The sequence below is a fragment of the Acromyrmex echinatior genome, chromosome 18 (assembly GCF_024713525.1).
Source record: "Acromyrmex echinatior isolate Ae372 chromosome 18, ASM2471352v2, whole genome shotgun sequence".
NCBI classification, from domain to species: Eukaryota; Metazoa; Arthropoda; class Insecta; order Hymenoptera; family Formicidae; genus Acromyrmex; species Acromyrmex echinatior.
In genome coordinates this window covers 1,450,975-1,473,172 of record NC_141869.1, presented here as the reverse complement: position 1 = coordinate 1,473,172, position 22,198 = coordinate 1,450,975, and the positions used below count along the sequence as shown (strand labels likewise).

Here is a 22,198-nt window from a genome sequence, read left to right as displayed (position 1 = left end):
ACTTTTACATGCAGATATGCTCCGCTCATTCCTTTTTTTTTTACTTCGTTATAATTACATTTTATTATTCTTGTTCGTATTTATAATTGCGTGTCTCTCACGGATGATTGCGCAAAACAAAATTCATAGTAAACCGATGTTTTATGTTGTAATTGTATACAACCGCTCCAGCAATATTAATCGAATTACAATATTTAAATAGGTATTTAAATATGGTGCGCGGACTTGAGGTTACAATTTGTCAAGGTATGCATTCAAGTCTGGGAGACCCTCCTTCAATCCCTTCCTCTTACGTGTATCCTGCGAAAAAACAATATGTCGATTTGGTTATAATTAATTAATTAATTAGTTAATTCCATAACGTTTTATTTGCAATTGAATAAAATTGTATGTTTCCCTATTCAGGTAAACCAGGATAGTCTACTGGAACACCAAAACTAAAAACGCTTTTTTTCCCACGAGATTAAAAATAGCGGTGCCTCGAATTGTCACCGCCATCAGTTATGCACGTGGTGTGATATTGAAAAATTGCTTAGCGATAAAGCAATCATCTGTTTAGTAAAACGCGATACTTTGTTTCATGGATAACATGCATTAAGCGGATTCTACTATAGAAGTCGATCACAGGATCTTAGGTCGTAGAAAATTAACTAATCATAGTCAAATATGAGAATAATCGACTATAATTGGTCAAATTTCTACAACTTAAAATGCTACTTCTATTGTAAACCCCGTATTATAGTAGAAAAACGCAAAAGATATACGAGAAAACTATGGATGTATGTACCTGCACAACTTGGTAAGGTCGAGAGCCGAGTTCCATCGGGTCACCCGGCAGGATCTGCCAGTGATCGAACACACATTGTGGGAAAGCCTGACCACCGGTGTTGGAGCGCAGATCGGCAGTGAAGCCGAAGGATTCGTTTACAGGAAGGTATGCTTTAACTACGAACATAGGAGTACCCGCCACCTGTTGTTCTTCGAACACGTGACCTCTCCTACGATTCAGCACACCGTAGATACCACCGACCGCTACTTCTGGGCACTACGAAAAGATAGTTTCATATTTTAATTGTTCTGTCAGTTTTTTTTATTATGATTTGTGTATAAAATCGACGATGTGTGTCATCATTAACCTGGCGTGAGGTAGGTTGGGTATGTCACACATCCGACATATTGATATCTTTAACGTTTTAAAATTGTTACTAATTTGATTAAAAATTTAATAAACATAATTTTCTTATAATTCTGAATATTTTATTTGTAGTTTTTATATAGTGGGAGATCCGTTGTGTCTTATAAAGTACTTTTAGATTTAGGTACTTTTAAGTACTTTACTCACGTCGGGTTAAATGGATTTCAATAATTTACCTGAATTTCGCATAAGTAAACGGGTTCCATAATACGGGGTGAGGCAGTGAGAAGACAGGCATAAAGGCAACGTCTTGTGGTAGGGATAATTTGACCACCACCTCTGTGGATCGCGTCAGCATGTAATGTTACATCGTGTATGTTGAAACGTACACCTCTCAAATTCTCTTCCGAAAGAACACCCTACAATAACGTAAGAATAAATTATTGAACGAACGTTAATAATCTATATACTTAATTCAATGCAAAAATCTTTCACCTCTTTCGTGGCCCACTGGAATCCAGCTACCACAGAGTCCTTAATTTCGTTGAGGTACTGTACACCCTTAGTGCAATCGACCAGTATATTAGGTCCGCTACCGTCAGGTCCAAAGCACCAGATTTTCCTTGCTTCCGTCACGTCGTAATCGTATTTTTCGTTCAAATAACGAGCGCGTACTTTAAAGTCATCTCGCGGATTAACATCGCCCTACAAAATATCGGAAGATTAAAATTTATTTCGATCCAAAATATCAATTTAATTACGCTAATATTTTATTAAAATTTTTATTAAAATTTTATTTAATTTTATTAATCGTGTATAATAAATATATCGTGTTAATTAAAAGTTCCTTAAAACAAAAAAAAACTTACACTGTCAATGTCCTCAGCGAGACCATCTGGCATTGGACATGCCATCATGAATAGACGATTGTGTTTGTTCGGAGATTTCGACAAACACATTTGATTCGACTGTTCAGAAATCGTTTCTCTGTACGAAACGACGGGATCGGACTTCTTAATCGGGATACATGCGTGATCCTCCTCCAGATCTTTCAGACAAATTTCGAGATGCAGTTCTCCGGCACCAGCGATAATATGTTCACCGGATTCTTCGATGATGCACTGTACCATAGGATCGGATTTCGCTAAACGTTTGAGACCTGTAGAATTGAACACAATTAAATCACAACACATGGCAAACAAGATATTAAAAATATTTAATAAAATTTATCGATATATCGTCAGATGGAAAAATTTAAATCATGGATCTTCATAACCCAATGCTCATAATAGTTTTCATCATATAAAATCACAATGTCTCAATTTTATACAAAACTGATTAAAGATTATAAATAAAGATTATAAATAGTATATAATAATTCATTTTAGAAAAATCGTATTTCAAAAATCACAGATCAATAAAATTTAATTATTCTTTGAGAGGCTAATAATAAATTAAGCTGGGAAACTTACATACCTTCGACCAATTTTGGCAAATCAGCAGGATTTTTCGGCTCGACTGCGACACGCACAACAGGCGATACAGAAAACTTCATAACTTTCATGTTGTGTGCGTCCTTGAACGTTGTGATGGTACCGGTCTTAACCAAGAATTGATCGACGCCGACAAGACCGCAAATATTACCTGCGCAAATTAAATTAGTTATAACACATGTGGATATACATTAATTCATTTAAATTTTATTTAGCTAAATCAGCTGGCCGTTCTATCTATCTATCATAAGTAAGTCAGAACAGGTCTGTTAGAACAAACATCATGTGCGTAATTAGAAATAAAGGGTGCTTTCCATTTGGTGATACAAGTCGACACAAACGTCAAACTAAGTAGAAAATCCAAAAAAGCACCGCATAATCTTGATACTAACCAGAAGGCACATCTTCGATAGCTTCGACGTAACGACCCATCATTAAAATAGTGCGCTGGATAGCTTTCTCATACAGATCTTCTTTCTTGCCCGGTTGGAAGTTGGGTCCCATGATGCGGGCCTTCATACCGGTAGATACTTTGCCCGAAAATACTCGGCCGAAAGCATAGAAACGTCCCTTGTCCGATGTCGGTACCATTTTTGAGACGTACATCATCAGTGGTCCATTAGGATCACAGTTCTACAAAAGATAACTTAATTTAATTATTGAAAATAGACTCTTTTAATAATCTATTAGGATTCTTTTTTAGTCAGAATTTCGATTTTCTGTCATTACATTTCAGTACAGGTCTGTGAATTATATATCATCATGTATTTGTACCAAATATCCGAAAGGCTCAAACATATATTACAAACCTTAATTCCAATGGCAGCTTCGTCATCGAGCGGTCCTTCGTACAGCATCTCCATGCGGTATTTTTGAGCAGTTACAGGAGATGGCAAATGAATGGCAATCATCTGAAGAAGAGCCTCTCCTGCAGGCAACCATGTTCTCATAACAACCTGGAAAAGTTGTACAACACGATAAAGAACATTCCAAAGGAAGTAAACTTAATATGGTCATTAAATGTCCTTCAGTAAGCATATAGCATTTTCTCCTTCATAATTTATAAATCAGAAGAGATGTCAGAAAAAAACAATCATCATTATGCGTAATTACACAAGAAATATATATGTATTACAATACTACAATTTAGAAAGAAGTCTACCTTCAACAAAGCTTTTCCATCCTTGTCCTTATCTTCGGCTTTTAGCACGATTCCCAGCTTTTTCAGAAGATTGTCTGCTTCCTCCTTCTTATAATTCATAATACTATCAAATACCTAAAGAATAATTTTTTTATTTTAGTTATCAATGTTTATCATGATAATAACGTAAAGATTGATTACTTTACGTAACATTCAAGACAGTGAAAATTTACCTTATAAATTGGGTCTAAGACATACATACAGAAAGAGCGTTTGTTATCAGGCTCCTTCTGTTTGCTCCACTTCTTGGTCTTAGGATTGAAGAAGGATTCGCCCCACAATCTGTTCATTAATTTCACTACATCAATCTTGAATTTCTCGGCATACATCTCGGAGAATTGTTTTAAGGTGAAAGCCCAGCCATGAAGGCCAGAACCGAAACCTACGGAACCTTTGCTGGGATCTACCTATTTTACAAATACACATTTAGAAAAAGTATGTATAACGATTATTTATTATATTAAAAGTTCTTATTTCACTTACTCTAACTTCACCCATAGGGCCGTCGTCGTCGGAATACGTTGCAATAATAACGTTAACGTTTTCAACAATACGCTGGAAAGTTTGATAGAGATCTTCGCTATCAAGCTGGAGTTCCAACAGTGCACGGTCCATTTTATTCATGAATAAAACGGGCTTAATACGTTCAGCAATTGCTTGGCGAAGTACAGTTTCAGTTTGTACGCATACACCTAAAAAGAAATAAGCAAATAATTATAATCACTTGCCTCATTTCAAGAAATCATCGATACTATTTATTTTCTGGTAAGAATTGTATGACTGCAAAATGGTAAATATAACAATATAATATAATAATCTCATGAAAGGCAATGTAGCATTTGTATCGTAGCGTGTTAATAACGGACATAAGGATAGAGGTCCACTAACAGCGTTTAGACACAACTGCTTTTTACTCTTCTTCCATTGCACTGTCAACACTGTCAATGTACACCGATTAATTTGTACAAACCAACCGGCATACTATAGAGTAACACTTGTGTGCTGGAAGATCAATCTGTTCGATAATGGCGAAAAAACCGATATATGAATAGAAGAAAATCATAAAACACATACCGGATACACAATCAACAACAACAAGGGCTCCATCAGTGACTCGAAGGGCAGCTGTGACCTCGCTCGAAAAATCTACGTGTCCGGGTGAATCAATCAAATTAATTAAAAAGCCCTTCTCATCTTTGTCACGTTGATCTGGATTTTTAATAAAGACTAAATCTTTCTCATCGAGTTCGAAGAACATGGAAATAGCGCTAGAAGGAGAGCAGTAAGCAATATTAATTGAGTGGACATAATAATGGATAGTGCAAGATTCAGGCGCAAGGCACGAGACGTGAAACTTACGTGGATTTAATGGTGATACAACGCTCCTGTTCATCCTTACGCGTATCCGTAAATCGGGTCTCACCAGCCTTGGCACCAGCGATAATACCGGCCTTAGATACAAGGGAGTCAGTCAGAGTTGACTTTCCATGATCGACGTGCGCTATGACAGACATGTTTCTGATGTTTTTCTTCTTGTCCATCATGGTACGGATCTCGTCTACCGTGAAGTTCACCTGCAACAGCATATTTTTAATTTAAGTACACATTAATTGTATAAGTCCACAAGTTATTTCTACTATAATATATATTAGAAACTGATTAAAATTAATCTCTGATTCAAATTTATCTGCGTGTATATATATAAATGTATAATATAATCAATAATTTGTCTGAAATATAGAGCAGTTCATTACATAAATAATTTCAAACATGACTATTGCAACATATTGCAACACAGGGAAAAATGAGTCATTCGCAATTTAATTTTAAAAATTATTTTTCCTACAATATATATATATTTTAAAAATTATTTTTCCTACAATATATATAAAATGTTTAATCATTGATCTTTGTAAGGATGAAACTTTTTTTTTTAATAGATATTAATAATGAATATATTGAAACATGCTCCTTGTACATCCAGGAAAATGTCTAAAATTAATGCCCAGAATGTCTAACGCCCAGAACTGTCTCAAATTAATACTGAAAAGAAATTCATCCCACTGTCCTAATATAAATACAATTGTATTTATGTAGTGTACAATTTTTTAATATACTTGTATTACTATATTATATGGAATCATAAGTTCTACAATAGGTGTTTTAAGCCATAAGAAATTGAGTACAGTCAAATGTAAGAAGAATAATTGATTGTGATCCATCTATTCCTTGTGGCTTAAGGCTTAAAAATCTATTGTAGATCCAGGATAAAGGGATCTCATCATAACATTCAATAGCATTCTTCTACATCCTTTGTTTCAATCTGTATTGCCAAATTCATTATTCCCGAGAAGAGTCCCGAAGGAGCAACTGCTTCAAGAACACTTTAACACACGCCTCACGCGTTGAGAAACACGCGAGACCTACCACGTTGCGAGCGCAACATATTTCTTCCGTTCGAGACATCCCACGACGATTTTCCAGACATTCTCAACAGCCGATGTATTTTTTTATGCGCAGATTCTCAATCCCGGGAGCGTCGCGTCGAGATCGAACCGACAAAGGACCTCGAAAATGAGCTGAGAAGCGTTGGCCCTTCCCCCCCCGAGCACGTTGCGTATCGGCAGCCACGCGAGGTGCACCATGACACATTGCGAGATATATTTCCGCTCGTGGGGATGCCGCGACGGTGAAATTTCTCGAGTTCGTGTACCCTTGATGATATCTCGTGGTCAATGATCCGGATCCGGGCCATCCCGGATCCGAAACTCAAAACGGATATCGCGCGGATAGAGTTGCGCAATCCGGAGTAATAGCATTGTTGCAGAAAGAGCGATCGCGAATGCGTTGTACGCGGGGCAGGAGGGGAGGATACCATGAAACGAAGCCTCGGCGTGCTCGGCCGTAAAGGATATTCCGCGAAAAATATTGACGATAGCTCGAGCGCGGTGATGCGTGGCCAAAGATCGCTGCAAAAGCGTTGCAACACGGTTACGTACCATCGTGGATGTTGTCCGATTGTCGAAGGCCTGGTCCAAATTATACGTGCACCAACTATGGCGGACTCCCTCGGAAAGAACAAGCTATCTGCCGCCTGTCCGAATGTCGCCTCTTACGTGAAGGGAGCGCCACGTTGCGGCGGCGCGCGCTTCTGCGCACCGGCAGTAACGCGCGTCCAATACGCGTGAAGTTGCGCGCGCACGTCACTTTAGATTCTGGCCGGTATTCATGTAGCGTTTTCGGCCCGACCAGGTTTGCACCAACTTGGATTAGAAAATGCCTCGCTATTGGTTGACGTTATACGCTCTACCAATAGGAGAGTACGAAACATCATTATTTCAATCCAGGTTAATGCAAACTCGATCGGGCCGAAAACGCTAATAGGTTGATATTGTATTTATAAAAGGTCTGTTTGCATTGCTTGTACTTTTTGGCACTCAACATGAGTGTTTTCAAAAGCAAGAATCAATCGTTTATGTTGTAAAAAAATTAAAGAAAGAATTTTACAAGAGTTGCAAAGCTGCTTTCTCTGCTCAACGCAGCTATTGTCGAATTTTGCAAAGCTTCGCTCGCTATGCATTTTCGCACAAATTGATGGAGTGGGAAATCTTCAGGTGCATTCATATGCAAGTGTCAAAAGTCAAACAGCGGAAGCAACAACCAATCAGCTGGGCGATATGGATAGTAATATTTATAAAAAAATATTTTTTACGCCACTCTGTAAAAATCACTTCGTTGGTTGATTGCCGATTCCGCTACTTTACACTTGCATGTGAATGCACCTTTTTTCAGCGAAGCTTTGGTTGTGTTCCAAAATTCACTGCCAGCGCAGAAAATCTACAGTTTATGTCATGTGTACTATATATTTTTAACGCTGTGAATTTTGGAATACAGCCCATGTTGTATGAAATTGTATCTGAGAGTCGATTTTGTATCTTCAAATTTACTAGATGTTGTTACCAATGAAATTACAATATTAGTATTCTAGTAAATTCGCTCACTTTTGTAATTTTCATCTCATTTCAAGATATACAATATTGTATTGTACAATAGAATCGACCTCCTGATTATGGACCAGTTTCACCAATGTCAGTTACTTTATCCGCCGATTAACTTTGAGTATTGCCAACTGCTAAACTGAAAACTCATTATCTCTAATTTCGAAAGTATATATTTGTAAAAAATAGTTAAATATATTTATATTTCAATGTTTTATTTATTATCTCCACACAACACTTTTTTTTTACTATTATTAACAAGAATAAGAGAAAGATAGATATTTTAAGTCTTGCTGTTGGCTATTTTGATGATGAAATTAATCGGATAAGCTTAACTGGTTGGCATTGGTGAAACTGGCTCTATACTTTCAGATTTTTCCCTACCTTAGTTTGCCTGCACGAAATTAAAATGGAATTTTGGAACGCGATTCAAATGACGTTTGCATAGACTTGCCAAAATGTTCTTTCATCAGCAGCGGAAAACGTTTATACAAATATTTACCACAATTACAACTATTTACAACTACGCTTACGCAATTGTAGAATAGATTTTAAACCCAATTAAGGCTGCCATGTAAACGTAGTTTCAATTTGCAACACTTTTTAGCACATGAGACTGAATGGACTGAAAAAAGCAAGATAGATATAATAAGACATCAGATAGTTATAATAAGACATTTTGTAAGTTCCTCCTTTAAATGGACTTTATTTTATAAAACTCATTCGAATCAATTACAAAGACATTATTATGAATTATCGTTCAAGACGTTGAGTTTTTTGTTCAAATGTTTATTCCTTGTAGCTGAATTCTTTGTACTTTTCATCTTTGCTTTTTCTCTCTAGATTGTCTAATTATATTTCGTTTTAGGTATAAAATGTAGAACACAACGCAACTACAAAGAACACATCTAGGATCAATATTGACGAGATGATCCGCGAACCGAAATAATGACAACACGTATATACAATAAATTATTAATTAATTTGCATAATTAATTAAACTTAAATTGTGTTATAATTATGCACTGATTCGTAACATCTAACAACATTCATGCGTTTATGCAAAGTGCACGATAGGTGCCATAATTTTTGATTTTATTATCGCTTTTATAATCCAATATTAAGTGCTTCCTCGAAACAAAAAATCGAATTATATTATCAATAATATCATTCATAATTAATGAAAACCTAAATAAAAGCAAGTTTTAAAAGTAAAGTTTTAAGCAGTTTTAAGTTTTAAGTAAAAAAACTTAAAAATCTCCACATGAACGCTATGTTACAGAAGTCGATATTATTTATAATATCCATGTAAAAACACAGATCACTTCTAAAAAATATAAGCGATACTTGATTAATATAATATATTCTAACATTAAGGTGAGAGAGAGCTGGTAGATTCTTAACGACTCCCTTTGCAGCTTTTCTCATGAATGTTCACACGATCGGGATTAAAAGTTCTTCCGCAATGCTTGCAGGGTACCAATTGGCTCAGATGTGTCATCCAGTTGGCCTCGACTGTTGCTGCCTGGTCAACCATCATATTTCCGGTGCTGGGATCCTCTGCGAACAGTGAAGTCGTCATTGCTGATTGTATTGTACCTTGAAAATTGTAGGCGAAGCTTTAAGAAGATATTCGATTCCTAAATAGATTTGTCTGTTGCCTCCATCGATAATCATACTACTGTTTGATTGTCGAAATAAATCCCTCCCATACAAACTAAAAATAACAATATCGATATTATAATTTTGAATTCAACAATATTAATGTAATAAACACATAATGTTACATAAAGTTATGTAACATTGGTGATTGCGAAATTATAACTTGATTATTTTAGCAAATACAACATGCAAGGCTATATTCCGATATTTACTGTCAGTGCTGAAAAATCTATAATGCTCATAATGTGTGCTATAGATTTTTAGTACTGGCAGCGAATATTAGAACGCAGTCTAACATTAACATAATTGTAATTTTCTTCTCAACAATATAACTGTAATATAACAATTGCTTTGTCGAGTGGGAATTAGAATTAATAGTTATATTAATGTTATTATAGTTAGTATTTACTGGGATGTTATTTCTAACTGGTGTCTTATATTCATTTTTATCAATGTAGATTAACTTTAATCTCGATTTAATTTACTTTTTACTCTTGTTTAGTTTTAAGAATTAGAAAAAGATAAAAATTAAACCTAAATGAAAATTAATCTACATAAATAAAAATGGACATTTTAGTTATAAAATTTTATAAATGCAAATTGCTGATAATATATACGAGTATGTGGCATCGTTTAGATTTAAATTTTTACTTTTAAATAATATTTTTTTATTCCTACAGGAAAATCAAGAGATGTGGGTGACAAAAAATTTTTGTCAAGCGATTATCGATTCGTAAGCGAAACTCCCGATCAAGAATACATTTGCGACGCATGTATAATTAATCAGGACTACACCCACTTTCATTCCATAGCGGGAACATGACGAACATTACTTCATGTTTCATATATACACATGTAATCGTTTTAACCTGATTAATTCACTTCATAGTACTCTTGACCGTGACAACGAATTCAGAATGAACTTCAAGGTGAGTGACAAATATGCGCGAAAGGATAACCACGAGCTTCGAAAAAATCTATTCTGATCGTTATGCATTATTTTATGAGATTATACCTTTGTGTCAGACAAAGAGAAAGTACGGAGAAAGGGAATAAAATTTATCAATATATTTATCAATATAGATTTTTATTTCAGACTGTATAAAAATCTAAAAAAAAATCTTGCATACTTGTGAAAGTTTTAACAATTAATTTTTATTATAAAACTTGGATTGCATTTTACTCATCTTTCACAAATTTAAATTTATCTATCATGATTCACAATCAAAATATGAACTTTAAAGTCCTTTAAAGTTCAAATTTGCTGACGAAGTGTTAAAAAATAGAAATTGCAATCATAACTTTAACATAACTTCAAGATATTAAACTTTTTTTTAAGTTATTGTAAATACCTTTCAATAATCTTTTTGTCATTATATTTCTATGTAACATTTCTTGCGTTTGCTTTGGGCGCTCACGCATTGTAAGCACTATTTTTATCGCTCATTTATACACGCGAAAGAAAGATAGAGTGATAGAAATTACGAATGCTTAAAGCGAATACAGAGCTAGGCATTATAGTGCAAGTATTATGTAAATGAGAACATTGACTTACGTATGTATATAATTTCAGGTTTTTGCGGCTCCTTTCTTCTTCGAGCCGGCGATAGCTTATCATTCTCGGCATGCCACTTCTTTAAGCACTGGGGCTCATGAATAGCGATACTAGACGATCCGAAATCTCGACCACAGATATAACATGTAACCGTTTTCTTTTGCGACAAATTCTAAAATCAAGCAGTTTAAACGTGTCTCCTTATTTTTCTTATTGCTGAACATTCCATTTAATTGTTTTTTTTTATTCTAAAATAGTTTATATTAATTATAATAAACTATTTTATCTCATACTTGACACAATTCAAGACAGTTTTTATTTCAAAACAAAAAAACGTTTATATAGAAATTTAGAAATAATTTATTCTAAATGTCAGAGAATATTAAAAAAGCTCAATGCAAAGGGAAAACATTTATTCGCACGAAAGATGTATAGCGATACGAGTTGATTCAAAGATAAAAGCGTGTACGTTTTCCATTTTTTAGCTTACCGGATACATTGACTGTGAACTTCCCTGTCCACTGTTGACTGATTTTTGCCTGTAAAGGGCTGGATCTTCCTGTTGGCTGACATCATTCTGGGCTTGCCATCGTCTATTGCATTGAGGCTCATGAATCTTTATGCTTCTAGTACCGAATCTTCGTCCACAAATACTACAGGGAACGGTAGGCGGTGCATTACGCCCATTCACTGGAGTGGCCAGTCGTTCGTTATTCTAGAAGAATAGATGATATTTTCGGGAAGTAGAATGGAAAAATCGCTGAATACATTTAATACCTTAGGCGTGGCTTTGCAACTTCTCTCATGAACTGGCAATCGTTCAGGCAAAAACGTCCTCCCACACTTCGCACACGGAATTAATTGCTCCTACAAAAATGCAAATTCTTGCATATTTTATTGAATTATACAGAAAAAAAGTATGTATATCTCTACTGGCATTTAATTGTACACGAAAGTGTCATCATGTGTTCTATAAAGAAGATTAATAAGAAATTAATGCATTGATCAAGACATGAAATAATTAATAAAATTCGAAATGATCTGAAAAAATTATTCATTAAAGAAAACATTTTTTTTTATCTTCGAATCGACGTTTGCAAATGTTGGCAGTTGAAATCACTGGTAATTACAAAGCATTAAAATCACTAATTTATCATTCGGTATATGACGAACAATTTTTTCTAATTTTTTACGTAAATGATAATAGTCAAAGACCTTTCCTACACGACACCTAATTCTTATTTGATATGCGCTCGTGCGAGTCGTATGCATATGAGATGTTAAAGAGCAATCTTTAATATTCGATGTTAGAATCACGCACTCGTGAACAGCACGAAATCTTCATAATGCACGCGACACATATTATTAAATTATTATGTCTGGTAATTCGATTCTAATAATAAAGCCATGATGAATCTTTCAAGATATAAATTGAAATTTATTAATTTTCTTTAATTTCTAAGGCTCAATTTTAAAAAAGTGTTCAATTTTATACAAGCAAATTCCTTTGCTTCTAATTTTCCGGGCGCTCCTAGAGCTATGTATGTGCATCCTATAATTGATTCTTACATCATCGATGAATAAGAACTGCATCATCGTCCGATAAAATTAACGAAGCGCGAACAATATCCTCTCAGACGGAAACGACGCATCTCGTAAGAATAACTACTCCGTCGTATATTTCGTTAACGTTGCATCGTTAATTAAAATATAACGAAGGATCTACCTGACTCTGCTCCCATGCAGCTGCGTTCCAATCATTGTGCTCGATACCAACCGCAGGTTTTTGTGGTCTGGGCCGTCTCTGAGATGGAGCCAGCAAATTATTCTCGCGCTCCCATTTCTGTAATAAAGATGTTCGCTTGAATAAATACAGTAGAAAATTATTAAATAAATATATACGTATGATATACTAGTATATAATAATTTATGGAACTAAAGTAAAAAAACAATGATAATTTTTTTAACGAATAAACAGATCAGTCAATTTTATTATTATTTAAAAAATTTTGAAGAAATGAAATTCTTTTTTTAATAAGACTCTTCCGACAATTTATATGCAACTTTCTATAATATATACATGCAAAAAACGATTTTGCTGAAATATCTATAAATTTAGCTACACATTTGAAATAATTATATTACTCAAAATTAAAATAAAGAAAGAACTACGAGCCAAAGCTAATAGTTACTAATGTTTAATGAATCTTATATTACATCAAGTACGTATATAAACAAACTAATAACCAAAATAATTATACAGAACACTCGCAAGCTGATTGCTGGAATATACAATTTTTATGCATTATTTCATTATGTTTGAATTTTTTTGCATAATTCTTTTGATTGTCCAATAAAAATATTTTTTTAGATCTATATCTAGATCAATTTGTAGATATTTCAGTAATCATTTTTTTCGTGCAACATGCAACTATTATATCGATTTTATATTGCAGCACATTAGCACTGCTGCGGTGTATAACGTTTGTTCCAATGTCCCTTGGTTCAAAGTATGTATATACCATTCATATAACTAAGAGTGATTGCGTGCATAAATGTGAATTTTACGTATCGATCGCAAAGATCGCGATGTGAAAGCGAGATAAGAATCGCATAACATCACGTTCGCTAAACTTGTGTGCGCAAATGTAGGATATAGAGTATTCATTAAATAATCCATCGTTACGGGAAAATGCGGTCGGTCGGTCGAAGACACCCCGTCTAAGAGCGTACAAATTACCGCAACCGATTGTTGCGTTATAGTTCTGTTCAACTATGACACATCGGTTACACGCAAACGAATGCATCTGATACCGAGTTTAATAGTACAAGCAACGCAACGTTATACCATCATCGATCTTGCGAAAGGGCCTTGACTTATTACATGCGCGCTATCATTGCAGAGCTATTATGTTATGAACCTTCTGTTACTTCCGCGATGAAATGGGAAGAGAAATTTATCGGCGACTCTACGGCCTCTTCAAAATGTCAGTCGTGTGCTGCCCTAATTTTAGGCTTTATCTATTTTAAGGCTTTTATCACGACGAAAAGTGATTCGAAGTAAAAGGTAGAGCCTAGTAAACACATACACCAACTAACAATAAGATATCAATATGTAATTTCCTCAATAATATAAATATTATATAACATGTTGTATGTAACAATCACGTTGTTGAATCGAATATTGTAGCATTAAGGATATTTACTGGGGGATCACGTACTATATTAATAGTAATTATATTATTGTGTTTTAGGATATTGCGATAATGTCGAAGTCATCCTTTACCTCCATGCACTTAGGCTCGTGTATAGGAAAGCTGGCAGTGCCGAATTCTCGACCACATACGTAGCACGTGACACTCCTGGGACCTCGTTTCATCAGCGCGGACAACGATCTGCTTTGCTGATCCGAGACCTGAGAAGAATGATCCTGAGGAATGACCGGGTTCTCGGTCTCATCCAGTTTATTCCTGTTTCGGTCGCTACGAAAATTCAACGCCACCGGCTTCTGAATGGATTTTGGTACCGACAACACCGTAGGCTTCGATTTTATCATCGGCGATGGAATATCCTTGATTTTGGACTGACTGCCCTTAGGATGACTGTGAAATCTCTCCGGCTGATCTGGACGCCCGCAAGTCTTGCAAGGCTCTGGCGCACTTTTTGTTGTCTTTGAGGTGGAAGTGAATATTTCCAGATCATTTGATAGACCGGCCCGCGAGTTCTTCTTCTTCACCATTGATAGCACTTTAGGAGGACTGTTTCTAATCGCATGAATAGAATTTAAAACATGATTGTTTAAAAGCGAACAGAATAAGTAATCATGATGAGGTGTAATTATATTTTTCAAAGATAAAATGTGCAAGACTTTCAAATTTTAATAATCTTCTGATAACTAACAATGGAAGGCTACAAGTAGTATCTATACATACTTGCTTAACTTTAAATATGTCTTAGTGTCTTAATTCATAAGAAAGTAATATAACGCAAAATTTAAATATTTACAAGAAATTTGAATCGATAGTTTTTCGTCTTTTTTTTATATTATATAATAATTAGATATATGTACAATAGAAATTATTTTATAATTAAATGATTTTAACGAATATTTTAACGCCTGTAATTATACGAATAATATCGACGCAAATTTATCGTAAATACTTAATATTGAGTCACTTGCCTATAATGGATTAGTGAGGGATAAATATTTAAATATATTTAAAGTTAGACAAAATTCGCGTGTACTACTTGGCCCTTCTCTTGTAAATATAAATGATATTTTTGATATTTTTTAATAATTTATAAGATATTATTAGCTCAATTAATTTACGATCTAATCATCACTGACTTGTTATTATTATCGTCGAGCCTTCTGATGTCGGAGTTTCGTTTGGACACAGATTCCTGCGTCGCGATAACTGCAAGCGATCGAGATCTGTCAATTTCCTCCATTAGACCCGCTGCGACCCGCGGCTCGTAAATCTGTTCGAAGCTCCGTCGCTGACGACGCACTGGAGCGTCATGAGACGACCAGGTGGTAGTCGTCGCGATATTGACGACGGCGCTTTGGCGTCGTCGTGATACCGACGGCGGCGACGGTAACAGCAATGATAGCGACGACGATGATGATGATGATGTCGTACCCCCACTGACTGGTTTGCCATTCTGATGAAAACGCGTCATCGAGTCGCAGAGCAATTCCTTACTGAGCAACGACATGTCAAGCTTATTCACAAGCGCGGGGTCCAGTACACTTGGCCTTGTAAGATTCGCCGTTTTTGGCCTCTCCGGCTCCTTCTCGCAGAAAACCTTTACGCGCTTCATTTTTGGCGGCCAGGTGCCGATACGCGCTGCATTTTTCGCCGCTGCCTTCTTGCCATTTGTCGTCTTAGTCGGATCTATTTAGACGAAGATGATCTGTTGTTGATAGGAAGCATCGACACAGAAATGTAGATCGGTTTTATCTTATTGAAAACTATAGTAGAGATTTTAATACGCATTTTTTGTTTTTTTAAATATCTCAGATTAATACTGTGATTGTCAGAGACAGATAGTTAATTCTCAGTCAACACCAATTAGAAGTAACATCAATGTTATAATTTCGAACACAACAATGTAACTTTTATGTAACATCCTTTATATTATATTATATTTGCCATGTTTAGTATGAAATTGTAACATAATTGTGTTACTTTTAATTGTTGTTAATTAATTACGACTGACTAAATTGATATCTAATTGCTAAGAATATTGAAAAAATTATTGAAAATTACTAGAAGACTATTTATTATTATTATTATTATTTAATTCACATGATAAGATTTTATTTAAAACATAAGACATTAGTTTTCAATGAGTTAATACATCACTACCATATATTTTTAAAAGAATCAGTCACAAAAGAAATCATCTCTTCTGGGATGATTTGCTTCTGGATCGATGCAATCATTGTTCCATTTGAAGAAAGAATTAGAAAAAAATGTCGCTGGCAACGAAATACGATGGTCATTACCTTTTGAAATATCCAAGTCATCCTTTATTATGAGAAATGTTTTCTGCGATAAAAATTCACAAGGCTCTCTCTTCCACTTCATGACGATTTTATCGATATTAGTGATCTACACAAATCACGGGTATAAAAGTCCTTCGTGAATTGCTCGCGTCGCGGAGCGAGCATAATCGTATTTTCTGCCGACAATAAATCTTCCACGAGTTCAACCCTCAACGTTTTTATATATCGATATAAGACACGAAAACAATTAAAGGGTTAAAGTTCGTTACTTAAATTTCATCGTTTAGAAGTGAAACTTCGATCATTCTGTAATCTGTCTTATCAGTGACATCTCGAAGAACTTTCGTGCTAGAAAGGGAACGTTTCTCGATGCCTACTAAATTTCACTTTATACTTTCTATACAAACGGTCATCGCTTTTCTTCGAACGTATACTTAAGTTATGCGATTGACGTCACACAACGTGTAGTGTTTTTCCCCGTCCGATGAACAGGTGGTATGTCTCAATGCCTGTGCTATAATTCGGACGAATGTTAGAGAAACCCGATTAATTAGAATATTAAATGAATGACAACGCCGAAGGTAATTGCGTTACACCAACTGTACTCGTAATAAATTAAAATGCGGAAATTTCCTTTGTTTTAGAAATCGCACATGCAAATAACACGAATGCGCAAATAACAGCCGTGATCGTCGATATGCAATCCATTTATTTTACATCTATTTTTAATTGTGCGTGAGCACAGGCGGAAGCGAAGTTCCCGACGACGCGGCAGCCCTTTGCTACCGAATTGCGCGGCGTACTGCGAGCTCGGCTTCACCTTGCCATTAACTCCGTATAGCTTTTACCTTTCTATATGTATGAGTGTGCGGTCGACTGTGTGACAATATACAGGTGGCAGAGGAAAAATCGATCCAACGACCGCCGTTTAAAACACTGACTATACCGTGCCCGGTGTGTGCTGCGTGTTTTCGTCATTACACGGAAGTCGTTCGAAAGCGAACGAGCAAGCGATAAAAGCATGCGTGATTATGAATTGCGAAAACCGCACATTTTATCGTAATACAGTCACTGCGTATCATAGATCTCTTTTTATTCGCTTTTTTATATAAATATGATATTTAAAAAATTATTCGCGCAATATGGTACAAATAGAACGATGTAATATAGATATATATATATATATATATATATAATATATATATATATATATACACAAGTCTGTACAAGTCTATAAAATTGTTATATGATGATATATACATATGTTAACGACGGTATCTATATCTTTTAAAGTGAAACCATAGTTGGAAGATGTTGTTATGGAACTGACATCTAAATCCACGCTTATATGAGTATTCCCATTCTCGATTGACAATTTTGAATGCAATGTCCTCGTAAGGCGGGCCCGCGTGAAATCGCAGGATGGCGAAATCTTTATTGTCAGTGCAGGGTGTCTGAAAATTAAAATCAAAATTAAATAATTTACTTAAAAAATTTATAAATCATCAATGCTAATCTAAAGTCTGTGGGCACACGATACATTTTTTCCTGTTATGAACTGCTTGCCTTTTAATAAATTACTAAAATTGGATTACACAAAACGCAGAATTTCCAATTGTCCATTCTAAGCCATTAATCACAAATCAAAAGTTAAAAGCTGGAAATTAACTATGATTGAACAATTTCCAGCTTCTAACTTCTGATTTATGCCTAATGGCTTATTGTAGAAAGCCCATAAAAATTTGTTAAAATGCAAGCATTCTAAACAGGAAGAAATGCATCATTAAATGTTGTAGGCTAAATACTACAAGTCTATTCCTTTTTGAAGAAAATTCTGAACTAGTATACATTGTGGTGCAATAAGTAAACCAATATAATTTGTTTCATTTCAACTTACTGTATCAATATATACTATAATTTAAAACTTTATTCGAAAAAAAAACAGACCTCACAATAGTTGTGTCCGAAAAAGATTCAAATATCTTACAAGAAAGTACTCCGGCGTGGTATTTTTATCGATGAGGTCCGGATAAAAAATGTTGAATTTATATCCTTGTACGATCTTTGGCGGCGGATTGTCCATGTCGTAATGTGTCTGATTGTACTTGTTCCATTCGAAACCTGTGTGCACGCGGTTGAAGTAGCGCGGTTTACGCGGTCGATACTTGTCGGACCACAAATAGATCTGCGCTTCCAACGACGATTCGACACTGAACTGCGCCTCGTCCGAGCCCATACCCTTGCGCGCCTCCCGGTGCATAGCCTGTTCCTCGATCGTCAGTACGTTCTGAATTTTTCTGCCAGTGTTGAGGACTTGCTGCCTTGCATACTCTAATCGCTGATTATCCTCGTCTTCCTGCGTGACGAGTGTGCCCGGCTCGAGCTGCGAGTAAGGTATATAAGTTGGCGAGTAGCCACCAGTTTCGTACTCGCGGAAGGATTCAGACAACAGATCGTCAGCGGCACTTGTCTCTTCTTGATCATCACTGAAACAGGACATGATTATATATATCTTATTCCTGCAAAGAAAAGATAAAGACTTCCTGAATCGGCATAAGGGAGAGAATACTTACTCAGAATGACTATTTTCATCTTTTTCAACAGCTGTACTGGAAGAAGGTTCATCTTGCCTTACAATAGATTCATTCTCCTGTGCTTGCGAGCCTTCGGACTCATTCTCCGTTCTGGCTACACCTTGCTCGGCAATAAGAACCTCCAATTTTTTACGCAAGTTCTCCTGATGTCGGTCTCTAAGCCGCGCTCTCGCCATGTGAGCTACATATTTAATACTTAGTATGAATCACATGTATTATTATTTGTAAAATTTAACAATAGTTATTAGAGATGGCTCAATAATATAAAACGTAAATAAGAAGAAGCATACAGCCACATACGCAAGATATTTTTTGCCAAAGTCATATATTTAAAATTAAGAATATAAATGTTTCGGTCAAGTCTTGGCCATCATCAGTACAATAAAAGAATACCGAAACGTTTACATTTTTAATGTTAAATATATGACTTTGGCAAAAAATATCTTGTGTATGTGGCTGTATGCTCCTTATTTATTATTATTATTATTATTATTTGTAATTTTCAAACACGTTTTTAAATTATATCATATTTTACCTTTTAATTGAGACAAAAGGCTTTCCCAATATCCAATATCAACACCTTCTGGCTTCCCTGTAATTTTCGCTTGAATCTGCAATTGTAAAGCTTCCAATTGCGTTGCAGTTTTACCTTTAAAAATAGCTGTGACATCTTTAGCGACCGACTCATGAATGCCTTCTCTTCTACCAACAGCTAAAAAAAAGATGCAGTATGATGTAAGCAAAAATCATAACAGGCAAGAAAAAAAATATTAAGTAAAAATCAATTGAGAAATATTCAGTACAAATGAGTAAAGATTAATATTATGTTAAAGTGAGTCTTGATACTTAATAATACTTTTGTATAAATTTTACAATTTGAGTTTAAATTGTAAAATTTATACAAAAATTTAAGCATCAAAAATCACCTTATCAAATATAGCTTCCTTCACTTATCCGTGTTGAAAAAAAAAGAATTATTTTTCTTACCAACTTCGTATTCTGTTCGTTCCAATTTCCTGAGTTTGTGCAACTCGTCTTCCACGATCACCGTTATATCATTCCAATAATCTAAATTTTTTCCTCTTTCCAGTTCTTTATACACCTTTATGTCCTCTATAAGATCCTCCAAGTCTTTCACATGCAAACCTCTTAAGTATGTATATGGCTCATGCATCTCCACTGCATCAACCTCTTCCTCCGCACTTATGTATTTTGCGAGAAGATCGATGGGTTTCGCACGGCCATCCTGAATCCTAATGCGAGATCTCAATCTAGCTTGCTCAAGATGGAACTGATCTTCCTGCCGAGCCCATTGTTCTAATTGCGCGGCCTCCTTGCCTCTCTGCAACATCGTCATCTCTTCTTCTCTCTGCTGTCGTTCTAGTTCTCTCTCTTGCCTCCTCTTCTTCACCTTCTCTAGCTCTCTCTTATTCTCCTCCTGTTTATGTCTGTTACGAATCTCCAATTCTTCTCTGCCTACACCAAGTAGGCCCTCCTTCCCCAACTTTTTCGACCATACAAAAGTAGACAGGATATTGCCATCACCAAATGGATTATCTGTATTTGTATAATGTAAGTAATCGTTGTCCCAACCCATTCTTTCCTTACGTCTACGTTCCTTGGCTTCCTTCTTCTTCAGGCGACGCAGACGTTTCTCTTCTGGCGTCTCCGTTGCCTTCATCAATTCCTTCTGTCGCTTACGGTCCTCTACTTGCTTCTGCCGTTGCTTCTGAAGTTTCTCCAGCAACTTTGTGGAGTCTGAGGATGAATCTGTAGATGAGCCATCGCTGGAATTGCTCGAATCTGAAGATGTTGACGGTGAAGATGATTCCCTAAATTAAAAATATATATCAAATAGAATTTTCATATATATAATTTCAAAAGATGTATGTTCAGTTGAGTGAAATATTTGCTGCTATTGATTCTTCTAAATTTAGCATGGATCTAAAGGTCTACTTCAATTACAGGCAACAATTACTTGCACCAATGTTGTGACTGTGTTCCAAAATTTATTATCAGTACTGAAAATCTATAGTATACGTAAATTATAAATTTCGAAACACAGCCTGTGTTTTCTGAATCATATTTTCCCTTTAATGATACAAACATCCTTCCATCTTTCATGAATAACAAAAGGTCTGTTCGCATTGTTTGAAATCTCCAAAAATTTTTGAACTTAAAATGAGATAGATATACATTTGAGCGTTGAAAAGAGAGAAAACAAAGATGCTAAGTGCAAAAAGTGTAAGCAACGCAAACAGACCTAAAGACAACAACATTGTCTTCTTGGCATCAATTAGAAAGCATTTTGGCTGCTTTCCGTTTAAGAGACACAAGTGTTATTCTTTTTTTGTTATTCATTGACTGCTAAAAAGGATAGAACGGCTGTTTGTGTCAGCAAATAGAAAGCATCTACGGTCTTTAAAATTTGAAAAGACTCACCTCTTTCGATTCTTACGCTTGGAGGACTTCCGCGATTCGCGACGCGAGCGAGACTCATCGTCCCTCGATTTTTTATGCTTCTCGCTGGATCTCCTTCTGGAGTGATCGTGTTTGGATTTCGATTCTCCGGATCGGTGCTCCGTGCGATCGCGGATTCTTCGCGACGCTCGATCTTCACCTCTGTAGTCGTCACGCTCTTTCCTTGATTTATATCCACTGCGGTCTCGCGAGTATTTCTCCATCACGAAGGGAAGGGAAAAAGATAAATAAATAAATTGAAATAAATCGCTGTGGTGCCTAACCTCACTTTCCTCCCCTCCCGCCGAGGAAGAACCGGAAGAACGTCACGAACGTTTCAGACGCGCGTCATCTACCGGCGCAGCTGATTCCAGACTACGCGAGTCAACGGCGGTGAATAAAAGACTAAAGAAGGAAGAACGCCGGTTGGATTTATTCTCGTTTTGGATTTCTTTTATATTTCTCTCGGATTCATTTCTGTCGACTTGTCAGTGTTTCTCGCGACGAGGCGAAATATAAAAATATAAAACGAAGTAGAAGCTCGTGGACGAAATCCTCTCTTGACTCGTCACGGCCATTCCGCTCGCT

The 22,198-nt window shown here is 35.8% G+C and overlaps 3 protein-coding genes and 2 long non-coding RNA genes across 7 annotated transcripts; 2 read left to right on the top strand and 3 right to left on the bottom strand.

Moving 5' to 3' along the window:
• Window positions 1-32: 32 nt before the first annotated feature.
• Window positions 33-6,974, bottom strand: eEF2 (eukaryotic translation elongation factor 2). Its single transcript, XM_011066418.2, has 14 exons — window positions 6,829-6,974; window positions 5,189-5,403; window positions 4,904-5,097; window positions 4,313-4,521; window positions 4,003-4,236; window positions 3,791-3,904; window positions 3,438-3,584; window positions 3,021-3,261; window positions 2,612-2,779; window positions 2,005-2,294; window positions 1,631-1,840; window positions 1,372-1,554; window positions 788-1,045; window positions 33-300 (listed from the first exon to the last, which is right to left on the bottom strand). Exons 1-14 carry the CDS (start codon window positions 6,829-6,831, stop codon window positions 232-234), a joined length of 2,535 nt encoding a protein of 844 aa, XP_011064720.1. The 5' UTR covers window positions 6,832-6,974; the 3' UTR covers window positions 33-231.
• A 1,530-nt stretch (window positions 6,975-8,504) lies between these two features.
• LOC105152253 (uncharacterized) lies at window positions 8,505-17,272 on the bottom strand. 3 transcript variants are annotated; one of them, XM_011066422.2, is made up of 8 exons: window positions 16,557-17,272; window positions 15,393-15,942; window positions 14,331-14,808; window positions 12,771-12,887; window positions 11,822-11,911; window positions 11,535-11,759; window positions 11,045-11,216; window positions 8,505-9,426 (listed from the first exon to the last, which is right to left on the bottom strand). In XM_011066422.2, the coding sequence occupies exons 1-8, from the start codon at window positions 16,636-16,638 to the stop codon at window positions 9,227-9,229; spliced, it is 1,914 nt and encodes a 637-aa protein (XP_011064724.2). In that variant the 5' UTR covers window positions 16,639-17,272; the 3' UTR covers window positions 8,505-9,226. The 3 variants fall into 3 exon arrangements, with proteins under 3 accessions (XP_011064724.2, XP_011064725.2, XP_087271591.1); XM_011066423.2 differs by having other exon boundaries at window positions 8,505-9,387; XM_087415465.1 differs by having other exon boundaries at window positions 9,409-9,544.
• On the top strand, window positions 9,300-11,154 carry LOC147906746 (uncharacterized). The gene is made up of 2 exons (XR_015548081.1): window positions 9,300-9,436; window positions 10,170-11,154. It is a non-coding gene; the product is annotated as an uncharacterized LOC147906746 (long non-coding RNA).
• Window positions 12,885-14,611, top strand: LOC147906745 (uncharacterized). Its single transcript, XR_015548080.1, has 2 exons — window positions 12,885-14,111; window positions 14,299-14,611. It is a non-coding gene; the product is annotated as an uncharacterized LOC147906745 (long non-coding RNA).
• LOC105152254 (cactin, spliceosome C complex subunit) lies at window positions 17,248-21,974 on the bottom strand. The gene is made up of 6 exons (XM_011066424.2): window positions 21,593-21,974; window positions 20,138-20,982; window positions 19,686-19,862; window positions 19,130-19,331; window positions 18,544-19,042; window positions 17,248-18,010 (listed from the first exon to the last, which is right to left on the bottom strand). Exons 1-6 carry the CDS (start codon window positions 21,832-21,834, stop codon window positions 17,822-17,824), a joined length of 2,154 nt encoding a protein of 717 aa, XP_011064726.2. The 5' UTR covers window positions 21,835-21,974; the 3' UTR covers window positions 17,248-17,821.
• Window positions 21,975-22,198: the final 224 nt, after the last annotated feature.